The 19562-nt window shown below is 48.6% G+C and overlaps 1 protein-coding gene across 1 annotated transcript in view; it reads right to left on the reverse strand.

Moving 5' to 3' along the window:
- The window catches only part of LOC310836058 (inositol polyphosphate 5-phosphatase OCRL-like), a gene marked incomplete at both ends in the record, with an annotated part of 36537 nt that extends 17368 nt beyond the window's left edge, over positions 1 to 19169 (reverse strand). The window contains 3 exons of the mRNA XM_083720987.1: positions 10694 to 10887; positions 13019 to 13127; positions 19128 to 19169. Of these exons, the coding sequence (XP_083577113.1) occupies positions 10694 to 10887; positions 13019 to 13127; positions 19128 to 19169 (345 nt within the window). The remainder of the gene's footprint in view (positions 1 to 10693; positions 10888 to 13018; positions 13128 to 19127) is intronic.
- Positions 19170 to 19562: the final 393 nt, after the last annotated feature.

The following is a 19562-nucleotide window of genomic DNA, read 5'->3' on the forward strand; positions in this document are numbered from 1 at the left end:
TGGCTCAGTATGCCCTATTCTGACAGATGCCGCCTTTCATCTGCTAGGCAGATATGAGGGCAAACCATATGAGTCACGTTTTTGCCCATGTGGCTCATCGGAAGTGGAAACAAGTCTGCATGTATTGCTGCACTGTAGTTACTACGAGGATCTACGCCTGACCTTTATTGCCCCAGTTCTACAAAAGCTTAAAAATGAACCAGAACTCCAACGTATGAGAGCCTTGGTAGAAGATAAGGTTCCTGAAATTACGATCAATGTTGCCAAATTCTGTGTAGCCGCTATTAGGCGTAGGAAACAAGAGCTTTCCAATGTCAATATGCAGGGGAAGGCAAATACTTAATTTTATTTATGCTGTCTAATTTTAAATTGCTGTTATGGCCTAATCTGTATTGAAATTGTCCTTTGTTTTTTCCGGTGTTATGCTTCGCTGACTAGCTGTACGAGTTAATCTGGTCTGTGACCGTTTAATTAAATTTGATTTGATTCACACTCAACGCCCAAGAGCCTTTCCGCTCCAGAGATCTGGGGCTGAACCCGGGATCTGCACGCCAAGGCTGGAGTAAGAAAGAGCCCTTGCCAGGTGGCCACGTTGGGCGCCTGCCTGGAGAGTGGAAGCCGGGGGTTGGAGGGACATCGTGCTGCTCCTGGCAACCCCCACCCAACCCGACGTCCTCCTCCGCCTGAATCCCGCTTCCCCCAGGACGCACTTCCCATCCTGGAGCGGCTGGGGTGGGAGCGGCTGGGGTGGGAGCGCTCCCCACCCTCCTTTCCAGACTCTCCTCGTTCTTCTTCTTCTTCATGCCTCGGGTGTTTTCCTAGGTGTATCTTCAGAACAACCCTCTGTGAAGGAGGCTAAGCTGGCCCAAGGACTGGCCCAAAGTAACTCAGCCAAGTTCCCAAGGCCAGCATTTAAGACCACATACCCTTTCCCCTCAGATGATAAAGCCGGGATGAGTCATGCTAGCAGCCTGTGGCCTTGATGGGCTTTGTGGCAGCCCAGCCCAGCTGCTATAGTCCACCTCTGAACTGAGGAAGCGCAACTGGAGAGACAGAGCCCAGCACTTTTCTCACAGGACAGAAGCGCACAACTTCCCCCTTCCACTTGCCGCCCGCCCCAGTCTTTCTCCGGCGGCTCAGTTTAGTGCGCCAAGCGGCTCATCCCAGGTGGGAATTCGGGTGGCGCTGCTTGCAGAAGGAGAAGCGGCTGGCGCTAGCGGAAACTCCCATTGTTCTTCTCAGGTAGGACTTCCGGGATCCAGACGAACGTTTTACCAAAAAGTATGGCTTGACTACTGATTTCCCATTTAAAGGAAGGCAAAACGACCCAAGTTTGGCAGACAGGTGAAAAAAACCAGGAATTACATTTAAAGTTCTGTGAGATGCAAAGGAAAGCTTGCTTTTTAAACTTGCATTTGACAGCTTGTTGCTTGGTGCGGTTAACGGAATGGGGATATTGAGAAAGAAGAGACTTGGAACCAGAAGGTTAGGATGTAAGGTAAGGTTACCAGATTTTTTTCAAAGCATCTGGGGACACTGTTTTTTTTTTTCAAAAGAGAAACAAATGTTATTTTTTAAAAATCATATTTTTTTTAAAAAATGAGAAGTAATACCTTCTCTTCTGGGTCTCCTCTGTTGCGTGGCCTTCCTCTGGGGCCCAGCCTGATCTCTTGGAGTGCTATCTGCCCTGGAGTAGGCTCGGGTCGGGCCTCCTGGTGCTCTCCTACCTTTCTTCCTCAGCGGCCGCAAGGTCGGGGCTCCCCTCTTTTTTCTCCTTCCTCTTTACTGGCCCTGGAGCACAGCTGGGCAGTCGGCCACGTGGCCGGGCGCTCTCGCTCCCGCCTCGATTTGGGTCCTGGGGGGGGGGGGGTGTCAGCGGTTCCCCCAGTTGACGCACCGGGCACCCCTGGTTCCCCCTCGGCAGTGGCAGCGCAGGCAGCAGTCTCAGCAGCCCGGAGCCAGCCTTGTAGTGCACTTGGCTCTGGCTGGCTTCAGGAGCTGCTCATGGCCGTGGCACCCGCCATTTTGCCTCGCCGGAAGTCCCCATATGATGTGTCTTGTGCCGTTGAACCAATCATGCAACATTCCTTTCCTACTAATAAATCTACAACACTTAAAATATAAATCTTGGGGCCTTATATGAAATCCGGGGACGGATTTTGTTGGGGACAGATTTGTAAATCCGGGGACTGTCCCCGGGAGACGGGGACATCTGGTAATCATTCCGTAATAGGGCTTCTCCTGCCTTTGCCAGTATGTCAGCCTTCTCCGCCTCCTTAAAGAGGACGTTCAGAAGCACTTGTACGTCTGGCCATATGGGATTGTGAGTGGAGAAGGTGGCGCAGTCTGGATGAGTCCCTCTGTCTTGCTCTTTGGTCACTGTGACCAAGCAACATTTTGGGCTGACCAGGATCTATGGGGAAGGGGATCCACCCAGACGTTGTGGAGGGAACGGGAAGAGAAGCCTGGTCAAGAGACTGGCTCATGTCAGAAGGAGGCCTGACTGCATCCTTGGCGAAGCCCAGGGCAGGGCAGGAAGGCAGCATTGCCCAGCGGGAAGGCATTCAGAGGCAAATCATCAGCAAGGAGCAGAAAATCCCCTCCCCTTCCCTCAAGAAGACTGAAGAATCTCTAGTCGGCATTCAGGTGAGTTCAGCATCCCAGGTCTCTGGGGTGTTCCTGTCCATTACAAAGCTGACTCGAGGCTCCGTCAACTGAGCCCCTACACTCCTTGCGTACATGAAAGGGGCACAGAAAGGATGGGAGGCAGCCTTTCCCTGGAGCCGTCTTACCTGCAGCAGTTCACTCGCTGGCTGCTGACCCTTTTCCTCCATCACCTGGATGATCCTCTCAAGAGAGGAGAGTTTCCTGCAGAGTCTGGCCAGCTGCTCATCCCTTCTCCCTGCAATCTCCTTCTCCACCTCCTCCACATGATTCAGCAGACACTTTTCTTCTTCTTCTTCCAGGAACTGGCACAGTTGTCTCAACTTCTCCACAGTCTTCAGCCTCTCCGGTTCTGAGGAGGTCTGAGTGAGGAAGATGGTCAGCCTTCAAAACATCAGCAAGAGAATTAGGATTTGAATTGAACTGCTTCCACCCTCTCAGCTCACAAGTCCTCAGGCTTCTCCTTGACTGCTTTTCACATAATAAACAATGGGAAATAAATTCCATTCAGCTGCATTCAAAGGTGAACTTACCTAATTCGCAATTCTTGGAAAAATATGGAGACCAAAACAGCAATCTTTTGAAATTCACACCTCTGAATTTCTCAAGGTTGACTCAGCCAGGTAATGTTCACAAAAAATGTATTTATGAGGGTAAAGCACATATCAACATCTTTATACGAGAAGGTAGCCACCCTAGCATTTGATTCATTTTCAGAATAATAAATAAATAACAAACCGAGGCTTTCTGGGAAATGATATTGTAATGGCATAAGGGGTTGCTTGTGCGTAAGCGCTAAAACACTCCCAGTTTTGTGGTTAGTTTTAAACTCTCTCTAGCCGGACAGCCATGAGTGCGTGGCTGCCTTAATCACTGGCAGAATCCGTCAGTGGGCGTTTCCTAAATTTCTTCCAACATAAAAGTTATTTGACAGAGAGTCTCCTCCTTGATTCTCTGTGCGACAGCTTTCTGCGCAGCGTGGGCGTCCCAAGGGGAGGCCCCGAGCTCTCACCACTGGTCTCGCTTGAAGCGTCTCTGTGCCTCACCTCCAACACTGTCTCCTCCTCCCCTCCTTCTTCAGCGGAAACTCTCCCTCTCCCCCTGCTGGTTCCCTCCTCAGCATCCGAGGTTCTCCTAGCATCCGAGAGCCTCTCCACCACCCTGCGCTCCGATGGCAGTTCCCTGACATCCACCTCCCCTCCAGGACCCCCCTCACCCCCTGTCCTCCCGTTTTCTTTGGGCGGTGAGGCTGGGAACCCCCGGAAAGAATCTCCCCCATCTTCTGATGACTTGAAAACTGCTCTCCGCCTACTACTATCCCGTCTTCCTGAAAAATCTTCCCAATCTGATTCCCCCTCTTCAGATTCTTCTTCCTCTTCCTGCCCAGAGTCCGGAAATCCCTCAAACTCCTCTTCATCGTCTGTGGTGCCAAATTGCTCCTTCCAGAACCTAGCTAAGGGTTTGGGCCTCCTTGGGAACCTACGGTGAAACTCCCCCAAGAGAAACTCATCCTTGATGGTTTCCGCTGGTACCCATGCATTTTCTGACTCCGGTTCCCCTTCCCACGCCACTAGGTACTCCACCTGTTTACCCTTCCACCTTGAATCGAGTATTTCTGCTACATGACTGCTGCGCTCCCTCTCTTCTACTGGTGGTGCCGCGGGAACCTCTCCCTCCAGTCCCTGGAATTCCCGCCCTTCCCTGTATGGTGATACTAAGGATCTATGAAATACTGGATGTAGTTTCATGTTGTCTGGCAGGTTGAGCCTAAAGGCCACCGGATTCACCTGTTGTGTAACCTCGAAGGGGCCCAGTCATCTCGGTCTCAATTTCTTGCAACCTCCCTTGAACGGTAACCCTTGTGTTGACAACCACACCCGGTCCCCAACCCTTATGGTCTCTCCTTCCCTCCTGCTCCTATCTGCCTGCCTTTTGTACGCTTCCTTGGCCCTCTCTAAATTCAACTTCAGCTGTTGGTGTATTGCTTCCATTTCTTCTACAAAACGCTCTGCCGCCGGTACACTCCATCTTTCCTCCCCTCCCCCTGGAAAGGCCCTAGGGTGACAACCATATTTGGCCATAAATGGACTCATGCCCGTGGACACATGCTCGGCGTTATTGTAGGCAAATTCGGCCAGGGCTAATTTCTCCACCCAATCACTCTCCCTCTCATTGACACAACACCTCAAGTATTGTTGCAAAATACTGTTTGCCCTTTCCGCTTGCCCGTTGGTTTCTGGGTGTCTGGCCGTCGAGAAATTGACCTCCACGTGCAGTAGGCTCATGAGCTTCCTCCAGAACCTGGACGTGAATTGTTTTCCTCTGTCAGAGACCACCCTCAAGGGGGCGCCATGCAACCTAAAAATGTGTTCTACAAACAGCCTGGCGGTTTCCTCCGCCGTCACCGCATGTGAGCAAGCTATAAAATGACACATCTTAGTTAACAAGTCGACTACCACCATGACCGCCGTTTTCCCCCTAGATTTGGGCAAATCTGTCATAAAATCTATAGACACTGCCTCCCATGGCCTTTCTGGTGTGGGTAATGGTTCCAGCAACCCCGCTGGTGCTGCCCTCTCCCCTTTGGCTCGCTGGCAGCGGTCACACCCCCTGACATATTCCCGTACATCTTCCCTCACCTTTGGCCACCAGAACTGCCTGGTAACTAGCAACATGGTTTTGTGTTGACCAAAATGTCCTGCCGTGGGGCTGTCGTGTAATTGTTTGAGTACTCTACTCCTCAATTGCCCCTCTGGTATATACAACGTCCCCCTGTAGTACAGCGCCCCATTTTTTTCCTCAACCCCCCCCCCGGGTTTTCCCCTGTTCCCCGGAGCTCTCTGAGTTTGTTTTGGGCGTACTCGTCGCCCTCGGTCCCCTCTGCCAGTTCTCGTTGCCCAACCAATACTGCCCCACACACCCAGTGGTCCTTGGGTATCACATGTCTTTCTTCCGGCGCTCCCTCTCCCTCCATATATTCTGGCTTCCGGGAGAGAGCGTCCGCCCTTACGTTTTCTTCCCCCGGTACGTAGCGAATTTCAAAATGGAACTTGGAAAACTCCTGTGCCCATCGCACTTGTCTCTGGTTGAGTACCCTTGCCGTCCTCCAGTATTCCAGGTTCTTATGGTCTGTGCACACCTGGATCTTGTGTTGGGCCCCTATTAGTAGATGTCTCCAGCGTCGAAATGCTTCATAAATGGCCAGCAGTTCCCTGTCGTACACTGTGTAGTTCCGTTCCGACTTGTTCAACTTCCTGGAGAAGAAAGTACACGGTCTCCAGTCGGACGGATCTCTTCCCAGCTGGAGCAGTACTGCCCCTACCGCTCGGTCTGATGCATCGGTCTCCACCCTCATTGGTTTCTGCAGATCCACGTGCAAGAGCTGTTCTTCCGAAGCAAACGCCTTCTTTAGTTGGTCAAAAGATTGCTGCGCCTCTTCCGTCCATACGAACTTCTTCTTGCTACTGAGGCAATCGGTGATGGGTGCAGTTAAGTGGGCAAAGTTTTTGATGAACTTCCGATAGAAATTTCCAAACCCCAGGAATCTCTGCACGTCCTTCCTGGTCTTAGGTGTCTTCCATTCCAGTACCGCTTGTACCTTGCCCGGATCCATGGATAATCCCTTGTCGGACAACCGGTACCCCAGGAATTCCACCTCTCTTGTATGGAACTGGCACTTCTCCAGTTTGACCCATAGCTGGTTCGCCTGTAACCTGCTTAGCACTTCCCGGACATCTCTGACATGCTGCTCCTCGTCCTCTGAGTAGATCAACACGTCATCTAAGAAGGCTACACAGTTCTTGTACAGCAAGGGTCCTAGAACGTGATGCATGAAAGATTGAAAGCATGCTGAACCCCCTTGTAATCCAAAAGGCATAACGAGGTACTCGAAGGCCCTCAGGGGGGTAAACATGGTGGTTTTCCATTCATCCCCCTCCCTCATTCTGATCAGGTTGTACGCCCCCCTTAGGTCCAGCTTGGTAAAAATCTTTCCCTTCCTAACCCTGGTCAAAATGTCGTCAACCCTGGGCATGGGGAAGGCTACTGGTTCTGACACCGAATTGACGGCCCGAAAGTCCACTACAAGCCTGGGCTTATTAGTGTCTTTTTTGTCTACAAAAAACACTGGACTGCCCCCCACCGCTCTCGACTCCCTTATGAAACCTCTCTTTAGGTTCTTGTCTATAAATTCCCTTAACTCCTGCATCTCCCTGTCCGACATGGCGTACAGTTTGCCCACTGGCAGCTGAGCTCCCGGGAGTAGGTTGATTTGACAGTCAAAGGGCCTATGAGGGGGTAGTTTATCTGCTTCCTTTTCACTGAAGACGTCACACAGGTCGGCGTATTGTGGTGGTATTTCTCCTTTTCCCCCCACCGCCAGTCCTGCCAAACTGGCCATTGCCATCCCCGGGTTCCCCCCCCCCCCCGCCCATGGCAGTGTTCCAAGCAGTGAGCTGACCCGAAAGAGACCGTCCGCTGGTGCCATCCCACTAACGGATCATGTAGCGCCAGCCAGCTCATTCCCAATATGATGGGTGGTCCCGCCAGGGTGGCTACGTGAAAGGCAATGACTTCCGTGTGCCTGGCCACCCTCATTCTCATGGGGACAGTCTGTTGGGTTACTTCTCCCCCCAGAAGTTCCCTCCCATCAATCGTGGTGACTTGCAAAGGACTACTTAGGGGCAGAGTCTGTATCTGATGCTCTGACGCGAATTCCTTACTCATGAAATTGCAAGAGCTGCCTGAGTCTAACAGCGCTTTTATCGTGAGTGGATGTCCGTTGGGTAGCTCTAGCACCACCCCTATGGCGATGGCTGCTCGGGGGGGTTCAGGCTTGGGCACGTTCACTGGTCCTTGGCCTGGCTGCTGTGCCCTGTCGTCGGCAGCCAGGCGTTGGCTTTTACCTGCTCCTTAACCCCCTCCTCCTCACTCCCAACAGCCCCCACCATTCCTTGCCATGCCTTTCTTTGAGGGCAGACCCTGGCAAAATGTCCTGGCTGTTGGCAGAGGAAACACTTTTTGGCGGCTTTCCCCTCCTTCTTCCGCCCTTCGTTTGAATTTGAAGCCCCACGCGCGCGCCTCCAATTTCCATTGGCTCCACTGGCTGGGAAGACTGTTCTGGCATCTCAGGAATGCGGAAATCATTCCAACGCTCTCCTCTGCCTTCCCGCTTCTCTAGAGCCCTTGCTTCCTGTCGCGCACCAATCGCAAGCACAGCCTTGGTCAGCTGATCCATCGACTGCGGGCGGGGCGCGCGAGAAAGTTAATCTTTCACTGCAGGGGCTAGGCCTTCTTCGAATAACATCTGTATTGGGTCCGAAGCCAGATCCCAACCTAGTCTGTGTATGATCATAGCAAATCGCGCCCAGTACTCTCGGACTGATTGATTCCCCTGTTTGCACGCCATCAACTGCCTGCGTACAATGCCCTGCTCAATCTGGCTGGAAAACATCAAGTCCATAGCTAAAAAAAAATCTTTCAAGGCGTCATTATCCGATGCCATCAGGGGTCTAACCCATTCTCTAGCCCCTCCTTCCAGGTGTCCGATCACAAAGGCTACTCTCGCCCCCTCGTCGGCAAAGTCATCATACTGCAGGTTCAGAGCATACTGCATCTCTGTCTTAAAGGCTTGGTAGTCCTTTGGATCCCCCCGAATTTATGCACCAGTCCCGGTACCTTCCTTGCAATGGGGGTGGGTTTCCCCTGTGCATCCTGAGCTCGCCTTTCATCGAGTCGCGCTGTTAGCAGAGCCAGCTGGTGTTCCAAATCTCTGTTTCTCTCCTCCAGAGTTGGTCCGCCTCCGGCTCCCTCCACTCCTCCGACTCCCGTTGGGTTGCTCATGATGCCCTTCCTTCGCACAAACAACGTCAAAGACTGACGGATTGCTGTAATGGCATAAGGGGTTGCTTGTGCGTAAGCGCTAAAACGCTCCCAGTTTTGTGGTTAGTTTTAAACTCTCTCTAGCCGGACAGCCATGAGTGCGTGGCTGCCTTAATCACTGGCAGAATCCGTCAACTGCGCTCTGATGGCAGTTCCCTGACAGATATATAATGAAATGAAAAAGGTATTTAAATATACCTTCCTGAAGAAACCAGAGGCCTTTCTCCTGGGCATGGTCGACCAATTGGTGCCAAAGAAGGATAGAACATTCTTTATGTATGCTACAACAGCAGCAAGAATACTCATCGCAAAGTATTGGAAGACACAAGATCTACCCACCTTGGAAGAATGGCAGATGAAGGTGATAGACTATATGGGACTGGCAGAAATGACTGGCATAATCCGAGACCAGGGAAGAGAGACGGCGGAAGAAGATTGGAAGAAATTTAAGGACTATCTTAGGAAACATTGCAAAATTAATGAATGTTAGAATGATGTTGGTTTAGAAATTAAGTGGTTTTCAGCTGTAATGATTAAGTAAAAAGAAAAGAAAGGTTAAAAATTAAATGAAAATTAAGGGAGAGGATTTGTTGAATTAATAATTAGAAATTGGAATACAGAAAGGGGAGGTATGAGGAGGTCGGGGAAGTAAGTTATAAGAAAATAAGGGATTGAAACTTTACTTGTTTTTAAATGGTTTTTAGTTTTGTATTTTGTTTTTTATATTTGTTATTTTCTGTGTTTGTGTTTTGTTTTTATTACTTTTTTTTGTATAACTTTTGAAACTTCAATAAATATCTTTAAAAAAATAAAATAAAATAACAAACCGATATGGAAAAAGGAGAAATGGGGAGAAGTTGAAATGGGCAGATTTCCCCCTCCCTCCTCAGTCCGGACTTGCTTCTTGAAGTGCTTGTTCCCTCACTAGTAACAAGAGGGAGACTTCCAAGGAGGTCTTTGCTTTCCTTGTCCAGGTCTGCTTGATAGGCCAGAATTTCCCCTCTCTCTTTCCTCCGAATCTCCAGGCGGTGACAAAGAGAGGAGATGAATATTATACTGGCTTCTTGGGTCCAGTGGCCTTGCTATATGTTATGTACTGAGTTAAATAGGATCCAAACTGCAGCAGTCTGATTGGTCCTAGAACAATAGGATTCAGAATGCAGCAGTCTGATTGGTTGGCAGGAACCACCCAATCATGCTCCAGATAGAAGTGAATCCACAACCTGACTGGCTTACAGTAGAATTCCAGAATTAGCCAATCATGTGCAGCCATTGTGTAAATAATGTATATAAAGCAGATACTTTGAGGGGACTTTCATTCAGTCCTCCTCACCAGTATGAGCTGAATAAAGAGCATGAAATCACTTTGCGACTCTGAGTATATTTCACTATAATAGGAAAGGAATTGACTGGAGGAAATAAAAGTACAGAACACATACATAAATACCGTAAGTAGTTATCATCACAAAAGAATATCCAGGTAAACCCATGAACAGCCAGGTAAACCCATCAACAGGTTTCCTGCCAGACAGGAGTCTGTTGTAGGCCGCCCCTTCTGTGAAAAGGGAAAAGGAGCCGTTTTTTCCTTATAACACTGGCCACCAGTCCCCACCCCCTTGCAGCTGACCCCTTGCTGCTATCTGCTTTGCAGGGTATTGAGGAGGCATCCTGCTAGCCAAAGGAGACATGTGCAATTCACATTTGTAGTGTGCTAAATATGTACAATGCAACCTTGCTGGGGGATGTAGATGAGGTTAACCCTTTCTCTCCCTGCCATGGTCCCAACCCAAATCTTTGAAGCTGCTGTATTTCAAGGGAAGATCCCTTGGCCCCCCTGGCAGAGAGAAAGACTTTGACTCCCTCCTCCCAGCCATCCCAGCAGCCATCAGGGTTCCCCTTGGCTGCTTCTAAGGTAATAAACAACCACCAATGAATACCATGCCTACTCTGGATCTGAGAATTAAGAAGATCACCTGCCAAGAAGAATACACAGCTATTTCTCCCCCTCAAGGTACCTTGTATTCCTCAACAGCCTCTCCCAGAGGAATCACCTTGTGGTGTTTGTGCTTCTTGGATCTGCCCCAAACCACACGGATGGGGGCTTCATCCTCCTTGCAAAAGAGTTTCAGGGGCTCCTGGTGCTTCTCACAGACTCCTCCTTTCCCTCTGGAAGACTGAGAGTCTTGGCTACTTCGACAAAGGTAGCCAATTGCCGATTGCGGACGAGGCTCCTTCTCTGGACTCCAACTCGGCCTTGAGGACAGGAAGCCAGCCTCCTTTTTGCCCCGCTGCACTGGATCAGGCCGGACTGGCAGAAGTTGTGTCCACACTCTGGGATGGTCCCTGTGTCGTAAGAGAGTCAGGGTCAGAGAGGGGAATGAAGGAGAAGGACCCTACCAATATCAAATAGATCGTATTCTGCCTTCACACCCTACAAGAAGGTCAACGGTGCCTTGGGGAATGGATCCTTTTTTGCTGTATCTTTCTCATTGACTTTAAGAATGGATCTGAATGTATTTTTCGACTCAAATGTATTTTTCCTCAAAATGCTGTACTTTTCTAAATGTATCCAAATGTATCCGAATGGGTTTTTGTATTTCCCCCCAATCTCATCGCCTAGAGCAGTGTTTCCCAACCTTGGGCCTCCAGATGTTTTTGGCCTACAACTCCCATCATGCCTAGCTAGCAAGACCAGTGGTCAGGGATGATGGGAATTGTAGTTCAAAAACAGCTGGAGGCCCAAGGTTGGGAAACACTGGCCTAGAGAATGTTCCCTAAATGTAACAATCACTTGTTCCAAATGTATTTGATTCAAATGTATTCGATTCGAGTGTATACTTTTATGGGGAAACGTAGCTAGGAAAATGTGGTGATATATATATATATATATATATATATATATATATATATATATTGCTTATAGTGCCTTTGAACGGTCAACGTTCCACCCTCTATCCTTTCAGGAGCTGCCAAAAACACTCTCCACACCACACTGCCATCTACTGGGTCTACAAATAATACCATGAATACACACAAATACAAGCTCTAAAATAAATTAGTTTTATTTTCCCATAAGTATGCAAACATAAGACTATCACACCCGAATTGATAGCTATGCAGAACAGGATTCCCCCCTCCCTCCATCGGATAGCTGCCTGTGCGGCTGTCTTTGAGGGGGGTGGAGGAACGGGCAGGATCAACATCCGATAGCTGCCTGCCTGCCTGCCTGCCTGCCTGAACATGCCGTGCCCCCGGGGGGCGCTGCGACCGGCACCCGTTGGGAAGAAACAAGACAGGAAAAGGAAGGAAATGGGAGAGGGATTTTTAAGGCCCCACTTTTCCCATGGTGTCCTGTTGTGTGGTCGGAAACTACTCTTTATTGTTTGATTATTAACAAAATATTCCATTAGCATCTTCTGTGCCTTCTCATTTACTTTTTGATCGTCCAATAAATTTTCATTTAATCTCCATCAAAAAGTCTTTTCCTCTTTTTCTTTTATCTCACACATTATGGTCCAAAAGTATCTTTGGTGGTATTTCAATTTTTGTAACTCTTGGTGTTAATTCGCTGGTTATCCATACATAATCAGTTCTTGACATGGATTGATTTGGCTCCAAAAAATAAGTGAATTGTTTTTCTAATAGGTGTCTCAGTCTCCAAACATCTACCAAATTACAGTTCTCAATTTTGTATTTCCCCCCAATCTCATCGCCTAGAGAATGTTTCTTAAATGTAACAATCACTTGTTCCAAATGTATTTGATTCAAATATATTTAAGGCCCCACTTTTCACATGGTGTCCTGTTGTGTGGTCGGAAAGTACTCTTTATTGTTTGATTTGGGTTAATGTCAGAATAAAAGCAAGTTCCTTCAAAATAACACATTCCTTTTTATCTTACCAATTTCTCATATTGTAAGAAGCGGAAGAAGAAACCATAGAGAGCATTCATATTTTCCTTCTGATCAATGAAGTCAAACATTAGAATTATCCGTTTCAGAATGAGCACCTATAGGGAGAAGACAGATCTCAGTAAGCCAAAGCAAGGCCAAGACAACAAACCCCTTCTGGAATATGGTCAGCGTGTACAACATCTAGCTGAATCATCACCAGGATAACTAAGTCAGACTGGGGGAAATATCATTCTTCAGAACCAAGACATCATTACCATGCTTTCCAAGTTACCTGAAAGTCACTAGAACACTTGCGAGCACAGAGCCAAGACACAGCTGAAATAAGAGAATCCTCTGTTATTACAGAAATGGGAATCAGAGTCTTCAGTAGCCTAGTGCTTATCACTGTGCCTGCAAGACCTTGAAAGACACTGCTTAACATTCTGAACATCTTCACTCTTGATAATTTCTCACAAGCGCGAAGCAGCCCCGGTTCCTGTTAAGGGAGAAGGCAGGGCAATGCAGCTCCATTGACATACTTTGCTGCCAAGGGGAAAGAGAAGCTAAAACATGTTTTCTTTACCAAGCTTGGCACTGAGTGCGATGTTCAGCAAGTTCTGAATTTCTTCTGGTGCCAAGCCTCTCTCTTGCACAATCTTTTCCACAGTCTCCAAAGGACTCTGCAAAGCTCCCTGCTTCCATGAGGCACTAACTTGAATTAGAAAAAAACTCCAAGTGTGATTCAAATCCATTCGAAAAACCGTCCTCATGCATGATGGCCTGTCCAATGGCTTGCTTTACCATCAATTGGCAAGGGAGCCCCATTGAGATGCCATGGCATTTGGAAAACTCTGGAATGCTGAACTTGCCTTTTGCTTTCTTGCTCCTTTGTTCAGTGGGTAGGTAGGTGTAGGTAGGGGCAAGTCGAAAGCTTCCTTGAAATTCCTCAGCCCCAGCCAGCATTGCCAATGCGCAGGATGATGAGACTTGCAGTTCAGCAACGTCTGGAGGGCCAGAGGTTACCCTCACCTGTTTTATCGGTTAGTGTGCTAAGATCTGGGCACAAGCCCAATTCAGCTGACGGTACTTAACAAGGGCTTGCTTTTCACAAAACATGAGAGCTAATACACTATTCTGCTCTAATATACAAAACAGCCCCTTCTCTAGAGAAAGCTCAAGAAAATACAAACTGGACCAAGGTTGATTTGTAACTGTTCCTGTCTGCCTGCTTGCCATCGTGCATATTTGTAAACCATTTCTGCCAAAATATATACATCTGCAATAGTAGTTTCTGGAAGCAGACCCTGCAAGAGTGCACACTCCTTGAAGTCCATATGAAGAGTGTTACGGAATGGAGGGGGGCATATGAACGAAGTCTTACTCCCGAGTAAGAGACATAGAGCCCGAGGCGATGACCTCAAGGGAACCCTGCCACACTAGGACTCCCCTCGCCCCGTCACAACGTTGCACTAAGCACCGCACAAAAGTCCAAAACCCCGAGAAGAAAGCGCCATTTCTGACCCCGTATCCCGATGCTATACACGATCAATGTATTTTATGAATGAACAATGTATTTGCATGAGGATGCGCTCTAGCCAATCAGATGGCGTTGAATGTAGCCCTTCAGCCAATCGCAGCAATGCCATGACTCTGCAGAGGCAGCTCAGCTCCAGCTGTTTTGCACGCTCCACTGAGCCCTGACAAGGTGATGACAGCTCCCGCTGCGAGAACAACGGACTGAGTCAATCGAAACCGGTATGAAATTTATGGCATGTAATGCCTTAAAAGAAAATATTATGAAAATGATTTATAGATGGTACATGACCCCAGTCAAGCTTGCAAAAATTTACCACTTGTCTGATAATAAATGCTGGAAATGTAAAGAGACTGAAGGTACATTCTTTCACCTCTGGTGGACATGCCCAAAGATTAAGGCTTTCTGGGAAATGATATATAATGAAATGAAAAAGGTATTTAAATATACCTTCCTGAAGAAACCAGAGGCCTTTCTCCTGGGTATGGTCGGCCAATTGGTGCCAAAGAAGGATAGAACTTTCTTTATGTATGCTACAACAGCAGCAAGAATACTCATCGCAAAGTATTGGAAGACACAAGATCTACCCACCTTGGAAGAATGGCAGATGAAGGTGATAGACTATATGGGACTGGCACAAATGACTGGCAGAATCCGAGACCAGGGAAAAGAGTCGGCGGAAGAAGATTGGAGGAAATTTAAAGACTATTTACAGAAATATTGTAAAATTAATGAATGTTAGAATGATGTTAGATAGAAATTAAATGGTTACCAACTGTAATGTAAAGGTGGAATAATAATTCAAAATAAGCTATACTAAGTCGTAACAAGGATTTGCTGAATTAAGAAGTTGAATTGGAATACAAAAGGGGGAGTTGAGAGGAGGTCCGGAACATAAGATGATGGAAATAAGAATTGGGAATTATATTTGTTTTGTTTTGTTTTAAATGTGTATTTTTGCTCTTTTGTCTGTTGTTTTTCTTTTTGTATTAAATTGGAAAATTTCAATAAATATCTATTTAAAAAAAAGATTCAATTGAAACCTCGTTACCCTGTTAATCCAATCAAAACTAGATGTTGTTTAGTCATTTAGTCGTGTCCGACTCTGCGTGACCCCCTGGACCAGAGCACGCCAGGCCCTACTGTCTTCCACTGCCTCCCGCAGTTTGGACAAACTCATGCTGGTAGCTCCGAGAACATGGTCCAACCATCTCGTCCTCTGTCGTCCCCTTCTCCTTGTGCCCTCCATCTTTCCCAGCATCAGGGTCTTTTCCAGGGAGTCTTCTCTTCTCATGAGGTGGCCAAAGTATTGGAGTCTCAGCTTCAGGATCTGTCCTTCCAGTGAGCACTCAGGGCTGATTTCCTTAAGAATGGAGAGGTTTTGTGATGGCCTGGGAATCCGATTCAGAGGCTGAACCAGAGGAATCCCAGCCTGCACAGGAGTCTCCGCCTGGGGCAGGGCCTTGGACCTGAAGCGCCTGCACCTGTGCCGGATCCTCAGGAGCAGGCACCAGGTGATTCCACTCTAGCTCCAGAGGTGATTAAGGACACAGTGCCTACAGGTGCGCCTCTCCCGGCCCTGCCAGAGGAAGATGAGTCTCCCCCTGGGTCCAGTAACTCCCCAGCCTCTCCTGAACTGCAGAGGCTTAGGGCAGAGAGGCGGAGGGAACTGGTGTCTCCCAGGAGGAGTGCTCGCCTTAAGGCCAGGAGAGGCGGGTCTCCTGGGGGCCAGGACCGTCCCTGGTCTCAGAGAAGATAAAGGCCAGTCAGCCCGGTCCCAGGTTGTGGGAGCAATGTCGTTGAGTACCTGCTCCTGCCCGGACCCAGACCTGACCCTCCAGTGTTCCTGTCCCTGCCCGGCTTCCTGCTTCGGACCTCACCCCGCTCCTTGTGAACTGTTTCCAGGCTAGTGACCCAGGACCGGACTTTGACTATGCCAACGGTAACCTTCCCCGCGGGAACAGCATAGGTTTGATCTTTTTGCAGTCCATGGGACTCTCAAGAGTCTCCTCCAGCACCAGAATTCAAAAGCATCCATTCTTCGGCGATCGGCTTTCTTTATGGTCCAGCTAGATACAATGTAGCAATGTCAGGCCAGGCCACTTCCGAAAAGAACCGCCTGTATTAAAAAAGCCTAAAAACACTTGGAAATTCATAGAAAATCACTGGTTTCACCGATTCTCTTCATTCCACCGCCAGTCTGCTTCGTTGGCCAAGGACTTGGGAACCCCTCGGTCCCCACCAGAATTCCCCAAGCGGGAGGTCACCTACTCACAGGAAGGTACTTTTCCCGTAGGTGACAATCGCTGGGCAAAAGCCCTCCTCCGGACTTACCCAGGCAGCACACTATGCAAACCAAAGTTCTATTGTCCTCTTCCAGTAGGTGCTTAGAATGTACTTGGGTGTTGAGACCCCGCAGCCCCCCCCCCCTCGTTGGAAATGACTCACACAAGTACACGTATATTAGGTTTATGTTATTGGGCAAATTTTGGCCACAACTTTATTGAAATTAAAGAATGTGAGCGGTATTGGCTTAGGCATTGATTGGACCTGACTATATCTGACTCCTGCCCATTGTGCAGAAAGTCCCAGTAAGGGTAAGCCACCGGTAGGGGGAGCCCTGTCGATGCGAACCAACTCAAGCTCCCCCTGGTGTTCCCTCGGGGTCATGTCAAGGCCTTAGCCCCCCAGCTGGGCTTCAGACTAGATCAACACCCCCAGATTCCTTTAACGGAATACCCTTAAGCATGGGGGGCAGGTGATGGCCACACCTCCCCCCCCCAAGGTCAAACAATGCCTAACCGCAACCCTAACAAAGTTGTGACGATTGCTACGAGGTAGGCGAAAACCAAGTGGCCAGTGCCAATTTGCCAAGTCGTAAAATTCCTACCAGGCCCCTCGGACAACCAAGGCGACCAACCAAAGTCCATAGCAAGGCCATTGCCTAACCTGCAAAATAGGGAGGGAGGGCGGGTGATTGAGGAAGCGAGCCAAAGAGGAAGTTCTCTGGGGGTTGGCTGGCCGGGCTCTGATGTGGCCAGGATCCCATAGGCAACGGGGGACAGAGTCCCCCGCCCCTAGTGGGGAGTGGGTGGCCAGGTGGTCCACCACAACTCCTCCCCACTGGGAAGTGGAGCGGATTTCCCGAGACATATCCTGTATTTGCATGTTACCCCAACACATTCCTCCTATGTTAACCATGTATAACCCTCCCCTTTTCTGATGGAGTGGTGATGTTTAGCGAACTGTCTGCTGGGATAAGATAGGAACTTTTAAAAGTCCTTGTCACCCCATTCTCGGGGTTCAATTCCTCTCTGAACCTGTTGCGCGATAAACTTTGGTCTCCGCTATTTGCTCCGGTTGGTGGCTGGACTCCTTTTTTGTTCCGCAGGGACCCACGGGCTCTGAGCAGCCTCCCACCTGGATTTTTTCGTAACAACAGAAACTTGACTAACCCTCTTGAGAGAAGAAAGGTGGCTTTTGCTCCCGCTGCAATGTTGTAATCTAAATAAGCACATCTTCCTACAAGTGAATAGTAGCCACCTATCTGGGGGGGGGGGGGATAAAGTGGTATGCTGAGAGACATGGTTACGGTGGAGAGCAAATCTGTGTTCAACAATCCGAACATCCAGAGAGAAACCAGATGGCAGCTTTTTTAACTGTGTCCACAGAACTCAATGAAAGCCAACCAATGGTTTGGGTCAGCTTAAGTAGAAGCATGTTGAAATCTGCAGATGGCACAATGTTCAGCGGCAGTAAATCAGAAAGAGGGGCAGTCCTTAAACAGCTGAAGAGAAGGGGATAAGCCTCAACTGAGCATCCAAGTATTAACATCCTGACAGTAAGGACCTTACCCAACCCTAGTCACATGTAAACACCATTTTAAAGTATGGCTTGATGAGCTAAAAGATGAAGAGGAGTACCCATTCAGATGCACATCATATTGGAAACAATGCAGTTCAGTACTAACACTCCGATATGCACCAGCTTTATTCCCAGTTCGTGATCCAGCAAGAGACAAACGTACTGGAGCTGATTTACATGTCTTGTTCTTCTCTGCTGGATTGGGGCATAAGCACTGAACCCTATCTTTCTTCTTACCTTTATTCAAACGGGTCAAGGCTTCTTCAATGGAAAGTCGGTCATCTTCTGTCTCTTCTGGTTTGTTTACTACCAGTAGCCAGCAAAGCTTGTTCTGGCACCTTAGAATTCTCGTGTCTCTTCATTTTTTTCTTATTCCAGGAAAGAAACACAAGACAAGGTCAGCTTCCCCCCCCCCTTTTCTTTTGCTAGTATTTTCCTGTCCTCCGATAATCAAGTTTGGTGCAGAAAAGGAATGGAGAGCGTTGTTGTTGTTGTTTAGTCGTGTCTGACTCTGCGTGACCCCCTGGACCAGAGCACGCCAGGCACTCCTGTCTTCCACTGCCTCCCGCAGTTTGGTCAAACTCATGTTGGTAGCTTCGAGAACACTGTCCCACCATCTCGTCCTCTGTCGTCCCCTTCTCCCTGTGCCCTCCATCTTTCCCAGCATCAGGGTCTTTTATAATTCCTCATAGTAATCCCATCTGATCACTACATCTCTGGATATTTGCACTCCTACATAGGCTGAGCCTCTGACCTGGCTCAGGAACTAAGTCTTTGTCATTACAAAAGACTGGCCAGGCTCCCCAGGGTACCCAATCAAGTGAGCACTAACAGGTAACCTGCCAGACAGGAGGTAAACAACGCACTCAAATGTCTGTTGTAGACCGCCCTTTCTGTGATGTAGGTACGATGTATCTGGGGGGTGGTCTTGAGCTACACCCCTTCTGTGATGTAGGTATGATGTTTCTGGGGGTGGTCTTGGACTCCAGGGCGGGCAATTTAAAATGTCTCTATAAGGGCAGGCACATCTTTGTTGTGGGTCCTCCTCCTTCTCCTGCGTGTGGGGGGAGCACCCTGTTGCAACAGTTCAATAAAGATCAGGCTTACTAGCTGCTTTGCTTCTCAATCTTCTCTGCTTGGCCTCAGTTATCTTCTCCGACTGATGGAGAACCTACAAAGAACTCTAGAAGGGCTCTTGTGTTCCCCATAAGGGAATAAGGGCAGATTTTTGTTTATTACAATATGCAGCAGTGGGCTGCAAAAGACGGAGTTTGGCTTCGTTAGGTCCCCCTACCATGAACTCCTTAGGTGGGCCACCCTGCGTCTGCCTCGGCATCGCGCCTCGCTATTCTGCAACTCAAGATAACACTGAACTGCTCTGCAGGGTTGTTGTAAGGATTGCAAGTCAAGGCATCCAAAGTGCCTTTGAACATTGAAAAGCCCCTAGTCAATGCTTTGAACTACTGTCACTTTAAAAAGGAAACTCTGATTAGTAAGAGTTTGGGGAATTAAAAATTGGTTTGTCCTGGGGGCGCTGAAGCTGTGTTCTGGCTTGAAAAGCCAGTGAGACCACTGGGCCATCTAGTTCTGTATGGTCTGCCACAGCCAGCAGCTGCTCTCCAGGATTTCAGAGCTCTCTTTCCCATGAATGGGTTGAAACTGCCGCTTTTTGCATCATGTGCCTCTCCCAGTGGGCCACCCCGAGCCATTTGCTGTATAGCGTTCTACA

Source organism: Podarcis gaigeae, assembly GCF_964106915.1.
Source record: "Podarcis gaigeae genome assembly, chromosome: W".
NCBI lineage: Eukaryota > Metazoa > Chordata > Lepidosauria > Squamata > Lacertidae > Podarcis > Podarcis gaigeae.